Genomic DNA, 20,155 nt, shown 5'->3' with positions numbered 1-20,155 from the left:
ATCTGACCGTCAATCTCCAGGTGTTTCAATTCGACGTAAACAATATTAACCAATTTTTATTCATGTGATCAGACATTTTTACACAAAATAGTTTATTTGTAAGATGATAACTCAAGGGCTAAATTAAACACGCTAAATAAAGAGGTCATGTGACTTGTTTAAAATTTTATCTTTGCATAATGCTTCATTCAAATTTGTTGTTTCAAAACAAGGCTTTTATGCTCACCGAGGCTACATTTAATTAAAAAAAATACAGCAAAAACAGGCATATTGTAAAATTGTACATTTAAAATGTAATTTATTCCTACTGAATTTCCAGCATCATTAATGAAAACATTCTAATATGCCGATTTGCTGCTCAAGAAAAAGTTATTATTATCAATGTTGAAAACAAATGCAGAGCAACCCATGAAACATTTCTTTTAGTATTCTCTATTTGAAAAAAAGGCTTTTTTAAATGGCAGTACTTCAAAAGTGTACAACATAAATTGCACAACAGTCAAGCATTCCATTGCAAACACTGATGAAATCTTCATTCTGACAGTTGCCGCCCGTTTGTTCCCCAAACAGGAAATGCGCGTTTTCCAACTAATTTGTTTCTGTTTTGTGAATCTATGAAAGAAGAGGGAAGACTCGGAGGAGATTCACAGGAATGCTCGAACACCCCCATTTGCAGAATTCCCATAGCAACGGCTGCTGAAGGAACGGCCCCTGATATGCATCAATATGAGCTCTGCCGGAGGGCAAATGAGCACACGCATGAACCACAACCATCTCCTGCCATAGGTGGAGCTTCACTTTTATGCTTGGGGGGGCACCCACGGGCAGACGAGCCACAAACACTTTTTATATATTTATATAACATATATCCAACATAAAAAAAAAAAATAAAAAAAAATAATTAAACAGAAAATGCCACACTGTTCGGGAAAATAACAAAAAGAGAGTCCTCTTACATTTGCTCAAGTTGAGAATCATGATTCGCGACACTTAAGGATATGGTGCTTAAATTAATTTAGCCTAAAATTTACTTATTCCAGACACTAAAATAACAATATTGTACCAATAAAATGAGAAGATGTGAATTCTTAAATTTTGATATTTCTTCATAGCTCAGACAAAATCCTTATTGGCTCTCGTCTGGAGACAGCCCCTTCTAAACTCCGCCTACGTCTCCTGCTCAACATCAATCCACCTCTTCCCCATTCATCCTTTTCTGCCAATCATTTCTTTCATCTAACTTTCAATTTTTTTCATACATCCATTCATTCCAGCTCACTCTCTCAGTATGTTCACGGCAGACTGGTTTAACCCCTTCCTGCTCATAATCTCTCCAAATTCATCTGGTTGTTGCACTCACGTTTTCACGTGCCTCTTTAGCTCTCGTTCAGCAATCAATCTCGACTCCTTCTGTGAGCGTGACTTATTCCCAAGCACGCCCTGACGGTCATTTCTCTGCAGAAATCAATACTGAGCATTATTATATTTCACAACCTCTTCGATTTAAATCATCTGTGCCTCTCAAATCATTTAGTTCACTCCCTTTATCATAATAAACCAGAAATATAATTATGATGTCATCACATATTCATCTTCGGGATTTAAATGGATTTTTCTCTCTATTCTGGGTTCAAAGGAAGGAATATCTAAGTTCCTAAATCCTTTTGAACTACACATTTTCTGGATAAAAAAAATTATACAAATCTATAGATATAATCAAATCCCACGCTACAGTCTTTTCCTCTGTATATCTGAAGTCAGTCAGTTAGTTGGGAATGACAATTTACATTGACTTTAATGCAGAGTTGTTATTATTATTACGAAGAAACTAAAAGTAAAAATATACTTTTAAAGTGAAATTAAGCTGAAATAAAATATACAATTGTTAAATATGAGGATAAAGATATTAAGATATTATAAACATTAACATCATGATTTTCTTTAAAGTTGCTTTAAAACAAAGTGTATTTTGAAAAGCGATATACAAATAAATTTGTATGTATTCATTGTATTCATGAACAGGGCCAAATGCGGGTCATTGTTAGGGCCTGAGCACAAAAGTTACACAAACTGAAATGTGTTCTTTATTATGAGAGGAACGTTCACCTCAAATTTTAATGAAGATAAAAGCAACTTTGTCCGAACTATGGCATGCATTTTTCGTGAGGTTTTAAGACTGACCTACTTTCCATTTCAACTTGTAACAAAGAATTTCCCAGTGTGATTCAATAAAGTAATCCTGAGTCTGATTCGGATATTTAAACAGACAGCGTTTCTAATCCTAAATGGGTTTTTTTTTTTTCAGTTTAGTTTTTTATCTTTTTTATTAATCTTCTACATCCATGGATCTCTTTTATTATGCAATAAGAAGCTACTTTTTTATGTCTTTGTCTTAATACATGGTTTAATTTAAAAAAAGGAGCTTTACACACAACCTCATCAGCGCTAATGATAATGACCTGTATTGTTATACATTTATGTAGTCTTGATTTAGGTGTGTACAGTGGTTTTACATTTAAAAGGGTTGTTAATCTAGTTCAAGTAAATATTAGCACGGCATAGTCAACTTTTATCAGGTAATTTCACAATAACAAAAATGTGGCTAGTAAAAATGCTGTGTGGCTAGTAACTTTGCAAAAAAGTTAATGTCAAGCCCTGTTCATGAATGTGATATTATGTGACTTTTCCATCTGAGTTGAAAATAACAAAATTCACTTAGCTCTGAAGGACAAGGACAAAGCCAAGGCTGAAATCAGAGAGAGAGAGAGAGAGAGAGAGAGAGAGAGAGGGAAGTGTCCTGCTGGTGGACAGATTGTGGTGAGGGTCAAAACTCACTCTGGCTCTCTTCCACTGAGGGTGTGAATCAGTTTTAAAGGGGAAGAGTCGTATTTTACACACTTACACCTGTACAGAAACACAAACATTGCCTTTAAGGGACAGACTTCAACATTCAAAGGGCAAGAGAAAGCCTGTGATGGCAACACTTGTGATGAACAGAAGGTAATCTCTAAAACCATTCCTGACCGTCTTAGAGATTTTCTCAAAATGTTTGGCAGATGGTAATGTACTATATCTATTTTAAAAGTCTCAAAATCAAGCAGGAGTATCGCAAATTAAATTTTCAAAAGCTGGTCACATTTGTATGAAATTCTCATTGGTTTATAGGACTATGAATGTTTAGAATGCACAGTTTTTGACCACATGATAGAGTCATTTCACCTGGATGTTTGAAACACATCACAACCTTGTTTTTTTTTTTTTTACTTATTTATCTTATTACAATGCTACATTATGTATTGTATTATTCTGACAGCATCTACCATCGAAAGTTTGGGATCAGTAAGATTTGTTTAATCTATATGAAAGAAGTGTCTTACGCTCACCAAAGGCTGCATGTTTTTGACCAAACACATTATTACATAATTATTACAATTTAAGTTTTGATTTAAATATATTTCAAAGTCTACTTTGGATGTAATGGTGTTAGGGAGAAACATTTATTTTTCTCATCATTATTATTATTATTATTATCAGTGTTAAAAACAGTTGTGTTGCTAAATATTTTTGTGGAAACTGATACATTTTATTCAGGATTCTCTGATGAATATAAAGTAAAAAAAAAAAAAAAAAAAAAGCTTTTGTTTGAGAGAAAAATCTTTTCTAACATTGTAAATATCTGTTTTGATAAATTGAATGCATTCTTGCTGAATAAAACTGATTAGAAAAAAAATAGCTTACTGACAGTGTGTATTTAAATAAGTGCACACAAAATTGCTAAAATTATTTACATCTCATTTGCTATCATTCCAGTCATATACAGCATCAGCTGGGCTTAAAACCAGATATCTGCCACAAACACTTGCCCTCATTGTTTTTAGTCTCATGATACAGAGTCTCTGTACTGTCTGTTATGCTTGTGACCTCAGAAAAGACACAAGGGATTGGAGATGTGAGAATGGAGGAGGAAAGCGGTCGGCACAGCTGCTGGAGAAGCCCAGATTCCCCGTCAGAACTGGAGGAATTTCCAAAATGGACCGGGTGAATCTGGCATTGTGCTGGGGAAATCTGCTTTTGTGCGCCTCTGAAAACACACACAACACACAAGAGAGAACGCAGCGCAGGCAGCAGATTTTCCTGGCTGTGAGATCTAAGTACACACGCACACATAGGCTAAATAAATCCTTAAAGGAATAGTTCACCCAAAATATAAAAACCTCCCAAAAACACTATCGTACAGTGTTGGCCAGCGAATAGACCCGAAATAGAGTCTTTCATAGTGTTTTTTTTTTTGCACTTTTGGAGCTCGACATAATCAATTTATTAGTTGCTATGTCTGAATTTACTGCATTATTACATCCTTTCCTCTCTGTATGAAAGTCACTCGGGTTACCGGACTCCCGCTGGGTCCTTGGGCTCCCGTTCAGGGCTGTCTCTCTATCAAACTACCTTTCCTTCTCTCTTAATCCTTTCTTCTCCTCTTTCATCATCCTCCCATTCCCATTGGGGTCTCTCCCACAGATAATCAATCGTTCAGCCAGTCAATCCTCCTTCCTTAAAAAAGAAAAGACCCTCTCTTTCTCGCCGTGCTTCCTCCCGCAGTCAGATGCAGGAACGGCACCTGCACACACAGACTCATGCTGCTCCTGTTGCCCTAGCAACAGCTAGATCGAGCTTCGCTTGTGTAAACCGCTAGGCTTTGCCAGTGTTGTCTCGCGCGCACACACACACACACACACACATATACACATACTCGCACACACTCTTAGGCAAGCCCTACACAACACCCTTATAAGGGTTTCCGGTGGTCTGCAGTCAAGGTTTGACATCTTTAGAGCAATTCTGCTTTCAAACAAAGCCGCATTCACAAAAAATGAAGTGTGTAACGTTAGATGACGTCTTTGCTTTAAAGTTGAGATGAAATCAAAATTGTGCCTATTTGCTTTCCTATTGCTATAGGCTTATTGTGCACAATCCATCAATGTATGATACTCAATGTTTGCAATATTTTATCAACTTGAACAATGACTTTCCATTTTGACTGATGTCACCTGTTAGGAAATGCAACGCTAATCCAACAGATACTCAGAATGTTCGGTATCGGATCAGATCGGATCTGAAAAAATGGTATTTTGCATCCCTAATATTTTTAACTGGTAAGGTACCACAGCTGCCTTTTTTTACCATACATTTCAAAGGTTTATTTATCTTCTTTATAATGTGTATACTAAAACTACAATTAAAATAATGTTAAATACAATTTAAAAAAATAATAATATTAATACAAAAATACCAATACTCGGAATTAAAATGCTTCAAAATTGATCAAAAGATACTATTAAAGAATATAAATAAAACTAATTTAACACTGTTGAGTGAATCCCCCAGTGCACAGCAAACACACATTAAGATATCAGATTTTAGTATTTTATGAGACACACACACACACACACACACACACACACACATTATGAATGTGAATACATTATGAATAAGTTTTACTTTTTTTTCTTGTTGAACATTATTTCACATTTCAAATAAAATCCTATGAAAACAAAACGGGTCACAAATGCAGTTTTATGACTTTTAGAACAGAAGCCCTCAAGACTCAAACGCACCCAAAACCGCTCATCAGCTTAAAAAGAACAATCGCTGCAGGGTTACACATTTAAGACCAGCAGGAATGTTCACTGGATCTGGGATACATTTCTGGGATTTAATTCATCTGTGCCGTTCTATGAACTTGAAAGCCGCATAGTAAAATTTAACAAGTTTGGAGTTATTTTTTTTTATTCACAAGCAGCGGTTTTTGTAACCGCAAGAAACAAAACACACTGGAATATTCTGTCCACTAGTGTGCCGTAGTGTTTGAACTGCAATGCGTTTAAACAGACACAAGAAAAGAGCATTACAGCATGCTGACAGACACGGCGGCAATGAGCATGTGGTGCACTGACTGTGTGAAAACACAGAGAGAGAAACAAAACACACTGTTTCCACACGGTTTCTTAATCTGTCATGCCAAACAAAGCTGTTTTCAACACAAAACCCGAAGGCCTAAACTCCTGTATACAGGCGTATGTGGGCGTATCCCCTGAAAATGTGCATGTAAACACACAATCTCTTCGAAATATTAAACTTGCAGCGCTCACACCGAAATACCTCTGTGAATCAGCTCGGAGGAGAAAATAAGGCAACACGCAAGCCTGAAGTATGAGAACTCACACACACGCACAACCCTTTCAGCTTATAGCAGGTGGGTGGCGTCTGTCCAGCATTAGTCACTTCGGTCCGATACACAGTCAGAGCTTGACAGACATTCAGAACGAAAGTCTGAATGGTGTTCAGGCACGATGTGGGGGTGGAATGAACGAGAAAAAAAAAAAAATGCTAGAACGAACAATAGCCAAAAAAGACCTTGTATGCAGTAAGAGGGAAGCAGTGAGCTGCAATTTTACTCCGGCAGTATTGTAAACCATATGAGAGGAAGCAATTTGAGGGTTTACAGAACATCTAAAAGCCTCACAGAAGAATACAAGGGTCATTTTTACCATGGTAACCGTAGTTTCCACCAAAACACTGATACTACACTTACTTATGCTACTGTAAAAGCCAAAAGCGAAGACAATGGAGGCTGATATCGAGTTACCGCAGTATATTTTGTTGTAGCTTTTAGCAAAAACTACTGGTACCATAGTACTTTTTTTTTTTTTTTGTAAGGAATTCTTTTATAACAGGAACAAATCAAAGAACTTTGTGTAAATATATATCGACACAACCTTGGCGTGTAGCACAAAAGCTATCACAAACTGAAACGTGACACCTTGCTTTTGTAACAGATCTGAACCAGTTTGTCAGTCATTTATGTTGTCATAGATTTCAAATACTTTTTATATGAGCAAACAAACGTCACATCACATAGCAGAAAGAGAAAGACAGCATCCCGATTAACACACTGCCCCCTAAGTAGTATGTGAGAATCAGAATTAGTGCATACAAATCATAGTCTCACTCATAAAGCACAAGTTTTTTTATTTTTATTTGATACAGATATAGGAGAATCATGACAAAAAAAAATTCCACCCTAAGTAGGCAAGAATCAGGATTAATAAATTGTACATTTCGAATGTAATAACTGACATAATGCACTAATATTACACATACATTCCTCATTATTCATAAACGAGACACATAGTGTGTTAAAAATACACCCATGTATAATTTACCCATCAACTGTGAAATACGTTTTAAGCGCAACATCTCACTGATTAGAATGGAAGACATATTGTCGCACTACAGTAGACAAGTGTAACTAGTTTCTGACCAATGACCCTAAAATAATGGCCTGCATTTCTCCACCTATGCCAGGAAAAGCCCATGCTGAGCAAACAAAGAAACATGGTGCATGACTGCAAAACCGAAAAATGCTGGACCCAGTTTCTTTTCGGGCAGTAAAAATATACTTTTTAAGAGCTAAGCTGTTAAATTTATAGCTTAATTACTGGAAAGAGTCAGTGTTTCCGTGGATGGGGGAAAAGTAATTATTCCTTCAAGGAATAAAAAGCAGAATTATATCTTTTCACCTCATTATACAAACATGTCCTGAAGCGGTTTTAAAAATCTTAGCTGACCAGAGCAAAACTGGTTTTGATAACACAGACATGCAAAATTGTCTCATTCAGTTTTTGTTCTCTCACACACTCTTAAATTTCTCTGAAAAAAAACAGACATGGCCAAACCTGTTGCTGCGCATCTGTTTTAGTTACTGTTGCTAAAACGGAGGGTGATCCCAGCCGCAGGGAACAAGGAGCGCGAGAAAGAGAGAGAGAACAGCATGGGTTTCACTTACTCAAACTGTACAGTAAAGTGCGGAAATAATGCTTTGCCCTCATAAGCATGACACAACAGGTACAAATCCAGCCATCTGAAGCCTCATCAAAACACCATCATAGGATCTCCATTGAGATGATCTGAAACGGTTACCAGAGTTCATCTACATCGTCAGGGTCTGAACTTAACTGAATTTACATCTTCACAAATCTGAGTCAACTCTTGAACCTCTTGTGTAACAGTTTCGTTCATAAAATCACATTTAACTCTAAAACTCAATGTAGTACAGTAATACAAATAATTCAAATAAATATTTAAATGCATAATATTGTGTATACTTACAATGTATACATACAATTGCTTTTTTTGAAATTTAAGAACATTTTTAAAGAAGCACATAAAAAATATTCATATGAAAATCTGTTTCTGCTACAGAATAAAGAAATTGTAAAAGGTAAATCACACAATTCTTTTTTTCTCACTTGAAATTCCAAGGTTATTTCACAATTATCACTTTTTTCTTGCAATTGCGAGTTATAACTCAGAATTGCGATTCTTAGGGGGGAAAAAGTCAGAAATGTGAGATTTTTTTATTTCATGGCAAACAAAAAACATGCTAAAAAAAGTAATTTGTAAGAGTTGTGAATAAAAGTCAGAAATGAATGATAAAAACTCAAAATGACCTTTTTATTATTTTACGATCTTTTATTTTGTGGCGAAAATTGTCTTCCACTGATTCATAATAAAACATACAATTAAAAAAAAAAAATTATATATATATAAATATATATTATAAACAACAAACTCTTCTAATACTGTCATTGCTAATAATTACCATATTTTAACAAGTCCTGTTCACTCCAAAACCAAAACTAATATTTCTCGGAGTGAATGGTTTTTATTTTATTTTATTTTTTTACCTTGGTGAGAACATAAAAACAAAGACTAGTCAAAAGTTAGCAAACGATCATAAAACTAAAGGATTTACAATGAGCACAACAGCTCTGCTACCAAATGGTTAGCAAAACACTTAAAAACAAAAAGGAGGAAGCAGAAGAAAAAAAGGGAAACCCTAGTTCTGTCATCTGATAAATGGCGATGTCAACACATCTATATGCACTGCTTTAATTTCGATATCATGTTTTTTTCAGAAATATTCATTTTCTTTGTTTGAGACCAGGCCTTCAAACATGAACCTTATTCTCATGAAATAACTGACTGATTTATATTTCAGTGTGAAAGGACAGCTTCTGCTGATTTCACATCAGCTGCCACTGTAGCCTTATGTTTGAAATGTTATAAAAAGAACAGAAATGCCAGAACCATTCAACTTTAGACAGAAACAACTCCGGGATATTCATGGGGTCTGTCTCTGGGATTAGACAGACTAGAATTCAGGACCTACATTAGGTTCAAGACCCTTTCTTAACCCCAAGCCTGACCTCTTGACCTCTGATGCTTAGGGTCAGACCGCTGCAGCACTGAAACAAATGTGCGCCCTGGGGTAACGCATCAGAAAAACAGACTGCCTCTCGATCGCTTCATCTTCTCTTCTAAACCAAAATGTACAACTAATGTGAATTACAGGGCAAATATTCATCAAACTGACGAAGCTCATTCAACCGGTCATGAATTTATGTTTTTGATCTTTTGAAATAAAACAGTTTGTTGTACATTCAGAACTTAAAATTTACTCCAAAAGGTCTCAAAAGCTAATCATTTTCAGTAAGGAAGTGCTGAATTGATTAAAGATAAGACGGTAACGACATCTATAATCTTACAAAATATTTCCATATCAAAATAAAAACTGATCTTTTTATCATTCACTTCATCAAAGAATCCTGAGAATCAGATGTATCATGGTTTACACACACACACACACACACACACACAAACTGTTTTCAACAAAGAAAAAATAAATGTTTCTGGAGGAAATCAAAATATCAGAATAAAATTTAACTTTGCATCACAGGAATAGTCGATAAAATATTTTTATACTATGTCTGTTTTTAATGTACTTTTGATCAAATAAATGCAGCCTTGGCGTTCATAAGAGACTTCTTTTAAAAACATGGAAACATCTTAAAGACCCTTAAACAAATGTCGAGATACAAAAAAAAAATGTTAAAAAGTCATGTGACTTTGCCTCAACAAGTCATGTTGCTTAATTTTCCCAGAGAAGAAAACCTCATTCGATTATAGCAATATCATCAACCGACATTACATCTTATATCCCACAATAGCTACAATAGCTTCTGTTTCAATTTTGTGGCAACAAAGGGACTATTTTATTCCTTTGAACAGAGAATGGGAATGTTCATTTACTGACAAATTTTATCCTAGAACAAATAATTAATAATAAATTACAACCGAAATATAATTCTGCGAACTACAATTAGGATAAACCTCACAGCGAACTAGCAAACCGCACATGGGTGTAACAATGGCTGTTGATCATTTCATATGTAAAGAGGGTGTTTAAATGCATCAGCAAAAGCAGCCTGTATAGGTGGATCTAAGAGGCTCTTTTTTTAGCTTGAGCCCACCTGAAATGTCAAACCCAAAATCGTATACTGTGTGTCTATAGATATACAGACTCCTACACAGAGGTTGTTGTTTTTTTTTTTGACGTCAAACTTGGCTCAGCCATGCAGGAGGACATCGAATCAACCTCCCACACCTCATAAACCTTGAGAAACACTCGACAGCGCTACTATGCGTGTGTCTCCTCCGTATTTTTCCTAAAGGAGGTTAGTCTCATCCTGTGCCAACGGAGAAGTCAGACTGAATTGAGACAGAAACAGTGGCATCTGCCAGAAAAACTTTTTAAAGTGACCCATCCATCACGGCCGTGAGAAGCCCAATGCACGTGACACCTGAGATTATCAGCGCCCACGTGGACTCCACAGAGGTCAGCAAACTAACCCGAGAGTCAATTATTAACAGCTTCTCTGGGGGAGACGTTCCAGCGTCTGTCTCGTACGACTACTGAGCAAGTGCTGCACTAAAAGGGCTTTTCCATTTCTGTGTTCTGCGGTCATCTACCACCAACACAAGCTGCAACAGTCTGCGAGCCGCACCACCTGTGCGTGGGTGAAGTGTGTTAGACCGAGAGCAAGTTGATTCAATGTCTCAGAGAACGTTTTAATGGGCGCTTTAGAAATGGGAAGTAAAGGAAGGCCCGCAGGAGAAACTTCCTGCATTGGCATGCCACAATTTTCCCACCTACGGTCACTGCGCCAACAATACAACTCTAAAATGTTATGAGGACGGTTAAAGGCAACGTGGTCTGACATTCAACATACTCCCACATTTCTAAAGAGCATGCTTTACGGTCTTTCTGCATGCAAATAAACAACTAATGCATTCTGCAGAAAAGCAGAACAGGTTTAAAGGAAGCAGACACCAGGACGCGACTAATTTACATTGTTTTGGTAACCACAGTTTAGTTTTTTCCTAGGCAATCCCAACAGAATGATTTGCACGCATACAAATTGGACTTCTACGAACTGTTAAAAAAAACAAGGATGAGGACAGTAAATTCATAATATTCAGCAGACTTGTTTTTCAAACAGCTTTATACCACTGAAATATCATGTTTTCAGCATTATTAATATTAGGATATTAGCAAATTAGAATGATTTGTGAAGGATCATGTGACACTGAAAACTGGAGTAATGATGCTGAAACTTCAGCTTTGCATCACAGGAAAATAGCTGTTAAATTGCAATAATATTTCACATTTTTACGGCTTTTACTGTATTTATGTACCCTGAAATAGTTTTAAACAGTATATTTATATAAAGTCATGCAGTCAGAAAAACCCCTTAACAGCTAAATTAACAATAAACTGACTTTGGAATTTCATGACTTCAAGTCTTTCCACCAGAAACGCTTTTTCCAGCTTTTCAACACCTTGTGCTCCTTTCACGGTACGTTTACAAGCGGAAAACTCACTACTGTACGGATTTTCAAGAGCTCTGACCCCCTTCCATTATATTTAACAAAACACTCATGAAAAGGAACAACATTCTAACAAAAAAGAAGGTTGCTTTAAACATTTTTTAAAAGCACTTTTTAAAGCAATCATTCACACAAAAAGGAAAACTCAGTGATTATTTATTCACCCTCACGCCAATCAAAATTGTGAAGAATATTTCACACAGCTTTACACTACATAACAACAGCACTAGCAGCTACACCTGATAAGCTTCAAATAAACTCAATAAAGCAGTCTAAACGACTACTATTCCACATTTCACATCTTCTGCAGTAAGATATCGTTCTGTGAGGAAATAATTGACTAATACCGAGTCAAAAATTTAACTTAAAAGCCTGTTGTGGAGCTAAAAACGATGGTTAACGTGAAGTGTCATTTAAAAAAGACCTTTGTGAAGTTTTGTTCTACTGTAAAAAGAAAGTCATATGGGTTTTGAACAACTTGAGGGTAACTAAACAAATACATTAAATACCCCTTTAGCTAGTAATGGTAAAATACTATTAAAAAGGTTTAAAGGCATAAAAAAAAATATGTGTGACAGATTAGTATCTTATCTTTGGCTCCAACACTGTCCCTCAATGGTTAACAATTTTTTATATAGAAAACAGGTGAATTAAAGGTTGACAACTATGTGATGCCAGCAATGTGTGCTTGGAGACCAGCTGTTTCTGAAGAGTAAACATACTGAGTCCAAACGGGGGGAAGAGGTTCCTTACTTCCTGCCCGTTTACCCGCAAACTGCGTCACTGAAGCATTCCTGCTCTGCTCTGAAGTCACGAGACGCACATGCACGAAACAAAACACAGACTGACATGTTGGCGGAGTCTGCACCTAGCAATGATTTCAACATGCTACCTAACAGTAAACACAGCAACTTCAAAGAACAATGAAAGCGTTATGCTTTTAAGCTTTGACCGTCTGACTCGATTATGACATGCTTTAGAATGGGTGTGTTCTGCTGATAGACAGAGGTCACCTCTGTATCCATGACACCAATAACACAGCCACCTAACACAAAGGAGGGAATCCTCTAGTTCCTTGTTCGGCTATTTTTCTTTCTCTTTCATACTTTACGTTCTTTCAAACCATTACTGCAAAGCCATTTTCATTCACACACCCAAAGCCATTTTTATTGCATTTCATTATTGCATTTCAACATTCAAACTGCACTTAGATTCTTTATAAAATATTGAGTTTCGATTTCATAAATGACAAGGAACTTCGCTTTTGAACATGAAATGGCATGAATTGTGGCCGGACTTTGAGGTGGGGGCTTTCTTGGTAAAAAGGAAATGTCTAGGATTCCACAGAAACGTCACGCATGGGAGCACAATTTCTGTGTGTAAGGACATGATTTGTGCATTTCCTTCCCGCGATTACAGAAACATTTAAAGGAACCTTAGATTTGAGTAATAGGCCCTACGTCACTAAAACATTATTTGTTCTGGAGAGGATTAAAGTTAAATAAAGTATTTGATATATTTTATATTTGATATAGTATACTGTATCTTCAAAACTGCTTGGTACCTTTTTATTAATGCATTGTAAAAATGTTTTGCATTGTAAAAAAAAAAAAGATTTATAGAAAAAAAAGTGACAAGTAAAGCTTGTTAATTAGCTCAGTTCACTGTTTAAATAAAAAATAAAAATAAATAAATACCGGATTATTTTAGTCCATTTTACAGTTTTCATTATTTCATGTTTAATTTAATCTGTTACTTGTCACTACATTGTAACTATTTGTGAAATTTACAATCAATTTATGTGTGAAAAATGCTTATGCCATTAAAAAAAACAATTCTGGTGTGTAATCTGCGGTTAACCAATATTGCATTATATACCATTTTCTGTAAAATAGTCTCACATTTATGTTTTTTGTAAGCTTAGAATTTCTGAATAATTTACAGTGGAAAACAGTACATTCTCTCAAAACTTTAATGTTTATTATAATTTAGTTTTTTCTAATTTTTGTTATTAGTTTTCTGCATTAGTTTTATGTGTGTTTCCCTGATGGTTCTCATTGTGTGTATAGGGCACTATTTAAAATCTGCTTGTCATTTAAGAAATTAAAGATCAATAATTTTTACAAGACCAAAGTGTTACTAATAAAATCTAGAACTTTCATGTCAATATGTGACAACACCTTCATAACCTTCTAAAATCATAAAATTGCTTTTAATCAAGAAACAATTATCATTTTAATTTCTGTGGTCTTCTCTACATGCTAGTGTACTCTTAAACATTGACTACAAGTCACAGTTAGCATACATCTCTTCCGGAAAATGTCAATAAATATTGATCCACAAAATCACTTTATAGAAAAAGGATGTCCCTCCCTCAAACGCCACTTGCCAGTAACTACTTCCTGTTTTAATAGGAAATACACCAACACAGAAAACTGTGCCAGTCAATTGACTTCACAGAATCATCAAAATAGGATTATTAGAAACACTTTCTGAAACACATAGAACTGAAACCATACAGTTTTCACTCACACAAGTCTCCCAATGACTAACTAATTTGTGGTAAATAAATGTGTGATTTCACACAGAACAAAAATATACAAAAATAGCCCAAGTCACACATAAAAGCACCAGTTTGACTGGGAAACCTACGCTTTTCTATTTACTAAACAAATATTTCCCTTCTATGAAGAAACTTCACAGACACTTCAACCACACAGAGACAGGAAAAGGCATGACCCAACAAAAACAACCTTAAGCAAACAGAAATCTGGTCAAACGGAAGACCACACTTACCTTTCAGGTTTTTAGGGTTGTTTTGCTTTGTACGTGGCATTTTCAGGGTTTTTCCGCTGGCTCAGTGACACATCCTAGGAAAGATGCTGGATGGAATGCAGCTGGACACAGGGAGGAAAGACGATCTCCTATTCCGCACAGGAAAGACACCCTCTGCACATCTGGGACAGATGAGAGACAAGTAAACTCAAGCAGAAACAAAACAGACCACAAACACATACTCTTGCTTCTGGTAACAACCGTGGCTTTGTCTTTCTCTCGCTCCAGCTACTGTGACAGATCACTAGTGTTGTCAGTAAGAAGCAATGTTTTAGCTGGACTGACACAGATATAGAAGTGTGAGCAGTAATCAGATTTCTGATCTTAATAGTCTGTTCTGCCATCGATGCATTGACTAACTGCACTTGCACACACTTGCATTTATCAGACATCAAACACAGAAAAATTACACTGTTATTTCTGCTGCGCTGCAAACTCTCCAGGGAATTTTCAAAGTGCAAATATAAATATATTAAACATATTAAATATTGTCAGGACAATTTACAGCAATTTAACATATATATCCAAACGGCACAATAAAAAAGGGCCCACAAATATGTTTTAAAGGGGTCATATGATGCGATTTAAGTTTTCCTTTCTCTTTGTAGCATTACAAGATGTTTGTGAATAGATACGATTCCTAAAGTTGCAAAGACTAAAGTCTCAAACCCAAAGAGATATTATTAATAAAAGTTTAGACTCGTCCACGCCCTCCTAATACGCCTCGTTTAGACACGCCCCTATATGTCTATGTCACGATTAGGGCTGTAACGATACACCAAACCCACGATTCGGTTGGTATTACGATTTTTGACCCACGGTACGATACAAACCTCGATATGGGGGGGGGGGGGGCGTTGACAAAACAATCCAAAGATATTTTGAGGAGAAAATATATATTTTTATAAAAAATGTGGTAGCATTGGATCTGAACAGGAAGGATAACTCTAGGAGGGGTGTGTCGCAATTCTGCCTTCTCACATCGCGATACAGGTTCGTGGACCTACGTATGGCGATTTTGATTTCATATCGCATATCGTTAAAGCCCTTGTCACAATGTAGGAAGATTTGTATAATGCCGCTCAAATGTTCACACAAAGAAAGAGGCCGTGACTTTGATTCTCAATGTTGCCACCGGTGCCATGTTGTGGAGATGCTGTGTTTCACTGTGAAAGCAAAACTAACAGAACTAGAAATCAGTGGATAAGTTGTATTTATAACACTGTTCCAGAACAGCTCAACCCAAATATTCAGATGTGTGCTGCACATTTTAGGGAGGACTGTTTCCTGATCCTGGGAGAGAAGACTACAATGCCGACTGTTCTGACTCACAGTCTGTAAGTATGTTTTCATATGTAAAGAATTTGCCACTGATGATTCAAACACGAGTTTTGAGCAGTGTAAAGTAGAGCTTGTTGTTTGTCGTTTCTCTGATCACTAATACAGACACGGTTTTATGTTTACGCGGCGCGATGCAACACAACACATAAAAAAAAAACAGTATAAGTCATTATAATCCATAATTATTTACCCACTGGACGCAACAAATGTTAGTAATGGGTTTTATTATATTTGTTTTGTTGCGCAGGGACATGCATCACAGTATGTTAAGGGGCATAAAATTTCTGTCACATGCTTGAGGCATTCGGCCAATCACAATCCACTGGATAGTTGGCCAATCAGAGCACACCTTGCTATTCAGAATAATGACCTTTGTAAAAAACTATGTTTTTCTATAAACTATATTTAAGAAAGGTGGGGAACAGAGGAGAAACAATAATGTACAGTATGTGGAAAATAATGTGTTTTTGAACCTTAAACCACATAAACACATTTCATTACACCAAATACACAAAATAATGTTCTTTTTAGCAACATCATACGAACCCTTTAAATAACTATGAAAAATACATTTATTTGTTAAATAGAATATACAATCATATTTATTATTTAAAAAATACATTTTATTCATTTAAAAAGAAAAAAATATATACCTCCTAAACTTTAAAACACACAGTTTTAAAATGAACCCAAACCATAAATGCAATGTAAACACCAGAGAACATCAACTTGTTGTCAACTGATAGAGATGGAGAGATATATTATTCAACTACATTAAAAATAGGAAATGTGCATTATCTACAGACCGTATCAGTGCTGATAAATATCCAATTAATCAGCCTGGTTTATATATATCCTCCACAATAATGTTGACAGGTTGTTTATGACGAAAATCACCAGTCTTTAAAACATTTTAAAACTGCAGCTCTCAAAATGGCCAAGGCATTATTTTGGCTCTGCAGGAATAGATGCAAATAAGCCCCACATTCTGCACAAGATCCTCTTTGTTTCAATGTTTAGGAAGTTTTTGTTTCTGTATGTTCCTCGGCTCCATTGTAGCATAATCTAACATGCCTCGCCCATGCATTCCCGCATGCATCCCGTCACGGCGTGTGCCAGATTCCACGCGAATGTTACGTCTCACCACATTATATAACGCTTACTACGAGTGTGCATGATTTTCCTCTGTGTGCAGCTCTACAGCAATGACATCACCTCCCTGAGGATTTCAGCATACACACAAACACTCACACACACAGCACATACACCAGGTTTCACGCACATCTAGAATAGTGTTTCTCACTCCAGGTCCAGGAAGCACGCCTGCACTGCACATTTTGGAATATTTGAGGCATCCATTTCAGGGCATGGAGTTAGGTGCGTTTGATTAGAGAGATATTTTTTTTCCAGGACAAGGATTGAGAAATACTGTCAAAGGACAGTCAGTGTGTGTTGAAATAACATTCCCCAACTAAGCTATTTATTTATTTTTTATTATTATTACTATAATTATTATTATATATTATTATGTTTTTTTTTACTTAGTTTAGTTTTTTTTTTCTCCTTTTCCTTTGAGGTTTGTTTGTTTTATTACTTGCTGTCTGTCTTATGGTTGTTTTGAAAATTCAATAAATAAATCATAAATAATAGAAACAAATCCCCCCTTATAAATATGTTGATGCATAATGTGCAATTACTTTGTTTCTTTTTTTTATCAACAAATACTAATATATATATTGTTACAGTGTAAACTTGTACCTTTGGTCTTGTAACTGGTTGTCTTTCGAACACTTTTTTCCACACTTATTTTAAACTTTCTGTAATGTGACGAGTGTAATTTAAAAGCAGAAATATAACATGTAGTTCCTGAATTATAGGTATAAAACAATCCACAAAATGATGTAGCCTATGTTACACTGCATCTCTACTTTTCAAAATGATTTCATCTACCCATAGCAGAACTGGAAAAATACATTTATGCATAAACGATAATACATACTGAAGAATTTAAATATGACACTGCAAAATTGAAATGTTGCATTTTTTTCTGCAGAATCTAAATATTTAGCTATTTCAGAATTGGAATGCTACAGAATTTGAATATTGACACTGCAGAACTGAAAGGTTGCAATGCTACTGCAGAATTGTATCAATTAAGAATTTGAAAGTTACTGCAGAATTAGATTTTTTTTTTTCAAAGCTAAAATGTTACTGTAGAATTTGAATATGACTTTGTTTCAGAACTGGAATGTTACAATGTTACTGAATAATTTGAATATTACATCATTTCAGAATTGGAATGTTACAATGTTAGTAAAGAATTAATGTCAATTCGTAACATTGTAACATTCCAACATTCATAATTTCAAAAATTGAATTATGCAGTGTTACTGCAGAAGTGGAATATTACATAATTTTGAAATTGGAATGGTACAATGTTACTGGAGAATTTAAATATTTAGTCATTTCAAAATTGCAAATGTACAGTGTTACTGAATAATTTAAATATTTTGTTGTTTCAACATGTTGCTGCAGAATTTGAACAGGACGTTGCAGAACTGAGATTTTACTATGTTACAGAATAATTGTAATGTTGCTACATCAGAATTAGAATGTTTCAGTATTACTGCAGAATTTCAATACTAAGTTATATCACAATGTATGTACCCAGACAAGCAACACCAAGGTCAGGGGGGTTGATTCCCAGAGAGTACACATACTAATAAAATTCGACATGCATCTGCAAAATGCATGAATGCAAAATGTTAAAAGAATCTATCAATCAAGATATAAGGGAACACACTGAAACAACAGAGCCAACAGAAACTGCTGCACATAGGACACATAAATAGCCTACTTGGCGTGCGTGCAATGGCAAATAAGATGGCACTAAACGGGGGTTGCTCCTGTAAGGCAGACCGTGCCAGTGACAAACTGACATGCTTACACCCTATAAGAACCGCATGCGATGAGCCAACCAAGCCTGACACAAAACCACCACGTTTTTCAATAAAAGCCACTAAGCTTACATGCCACAGTCCAGTGCCAAATCCAGGTGCGCACTGGATGAATGGCGCATTACTGCCTTTAAGAAACACATGAAGAGGGCGGAGCCGGGGAAAACCCCTCTGCAACAGGACATGAACAAGAAACACTTCCCTAATTCGACAACAAAATGCCCTTTAAACCAGCCGAAGACGTGCAAAGCGCATTCGGAATGCTTTCATTTGCATCCCATTGTCAAGGGAAGGTGTTTTGGCGCTTACCTGCCGTCGCGGTCGGTGCTTCGGAGACTCTCTCCAGCAGCGTTGCGGGCTTGATAAACATTTACACCCCGCGTATTAGGATTCTGGAGACGTGCGCTCTCGGCGAGATACAAAACACGGGCCGGCTCGGTACAGACAGATCGACCGACGCCAGGCAAAATCAGCGTAAAACTCACACAAACATGCTCACTAGTTTAAACAACCCATAAATGTTTTTGGAAACATTGTGTTTCAAAACAACAGCTCTTGGAGGTGCGTTTACGCACCGCATGCGTTCGCTACACACTGGGCTATGCGTCTAAACGCTTATTAAGTCGCGTGTATTTCTTAACTTTCGGTACTTACAGGTGCAGTCTGAACTGTTGTCAAGGGTTTCAACGGTCAGAGGTCTGTTTTTCCCCTCTCTCGCTCTATCTTCCCTCACTTTCTATTGCAGGAAACCGACAGGCCCACTGACGTCAACGGGGGTCCCGTCTCCGCCTCCCAAGCGAAGCAAACGCGCTCAGGGAGTGTCCTGACGGCCGATGGAGCACATGAATAAAACGCGTTAAGCACCACCTGAGTGACTAATATTGTACATTTTCCTCATAAACATAGCACAAATGCGAAATGAATGCGGTTTACCGAGAGGCATTTGCAAAAGCTCATTTTAAGAGTCATTTGTAAAGCGTCGCTTCTCGCGGGATCCCTCAGATAGGCCCCATGTGCGCATAGTTCAGGACTGACGGTGTTCCCGGAGGTTCCTTGTTTGTTAGGTCACGTTGTGCCCCTCAACCAGCGCTGGGCTTTCCCGCACAGATTCAGGCAAACAATGGAGAATACAGCACAGAGTGTGATTGCGGTGTAATTATACGCAAAATCATATCGGAATTGTAAACGCTTCGACTGTAATGTTTCACAGTCATGCAAAACTGAAAGCAGCG

The 20,155-nt window shown here is 36.5% G+C and overlaps 1 protein-coding gene across 3 annotated transcripts in view; it reads right to left on the bottom strand.

Annotated features, from left to right (window-relative positions):
- Positions 1-19,771, bottom strand: part of LOC113119940 (zinc finger protein 40-like) — a 54,322-nt gene extending 34,551 nt beyond the window's left edge. The window contains exons 1-2 of one of the 3 annotated variants that reach the window (XM_026289693.1): positions 19,578-19,771; positions 14,587-14,747 (exon numbers count right to left, since the gene is read on the bottom strand). In XM_026289693.1, coding sequence (XP_026145478.1) covers positions 14,587-14,626 — 40 coding nt within the window. In that variant the 5' untranslated portion in view covers positions 14,627-14,747; positions 19,578-19,771. Of the gene's footprint in view, positions 1-14,586; positions 14,748-19,232 lie in introns of all 3 variants that reach the window. The other 2 variants (XM_026289692.1, XM_026289691.1) reach the window with 2 other exon arrangements.
- Positions 19,772-20,155: the final 384 nt, after the last annotated feature.

This window comes from Carassius auratus, chromosome 19 (assembly GCF_003368295.1).
Source record: "Carassius auratus strain Wakin chromosome 19, ASM336829v1, whole genome shotgun sequence".
In the NCBI taxonomy this organism is placed as follows: Eukaryota; Metazoa; Chordata; class Actinopteri; order Cypriniformes; family Cyprinidae; genus Carassius; species Carassius auratus.
The sequence above is the reverse complement of the archived record's forward strand: the minus strand, read 5'-3'. Positions and strand labels throughout refer to the sequence as shown.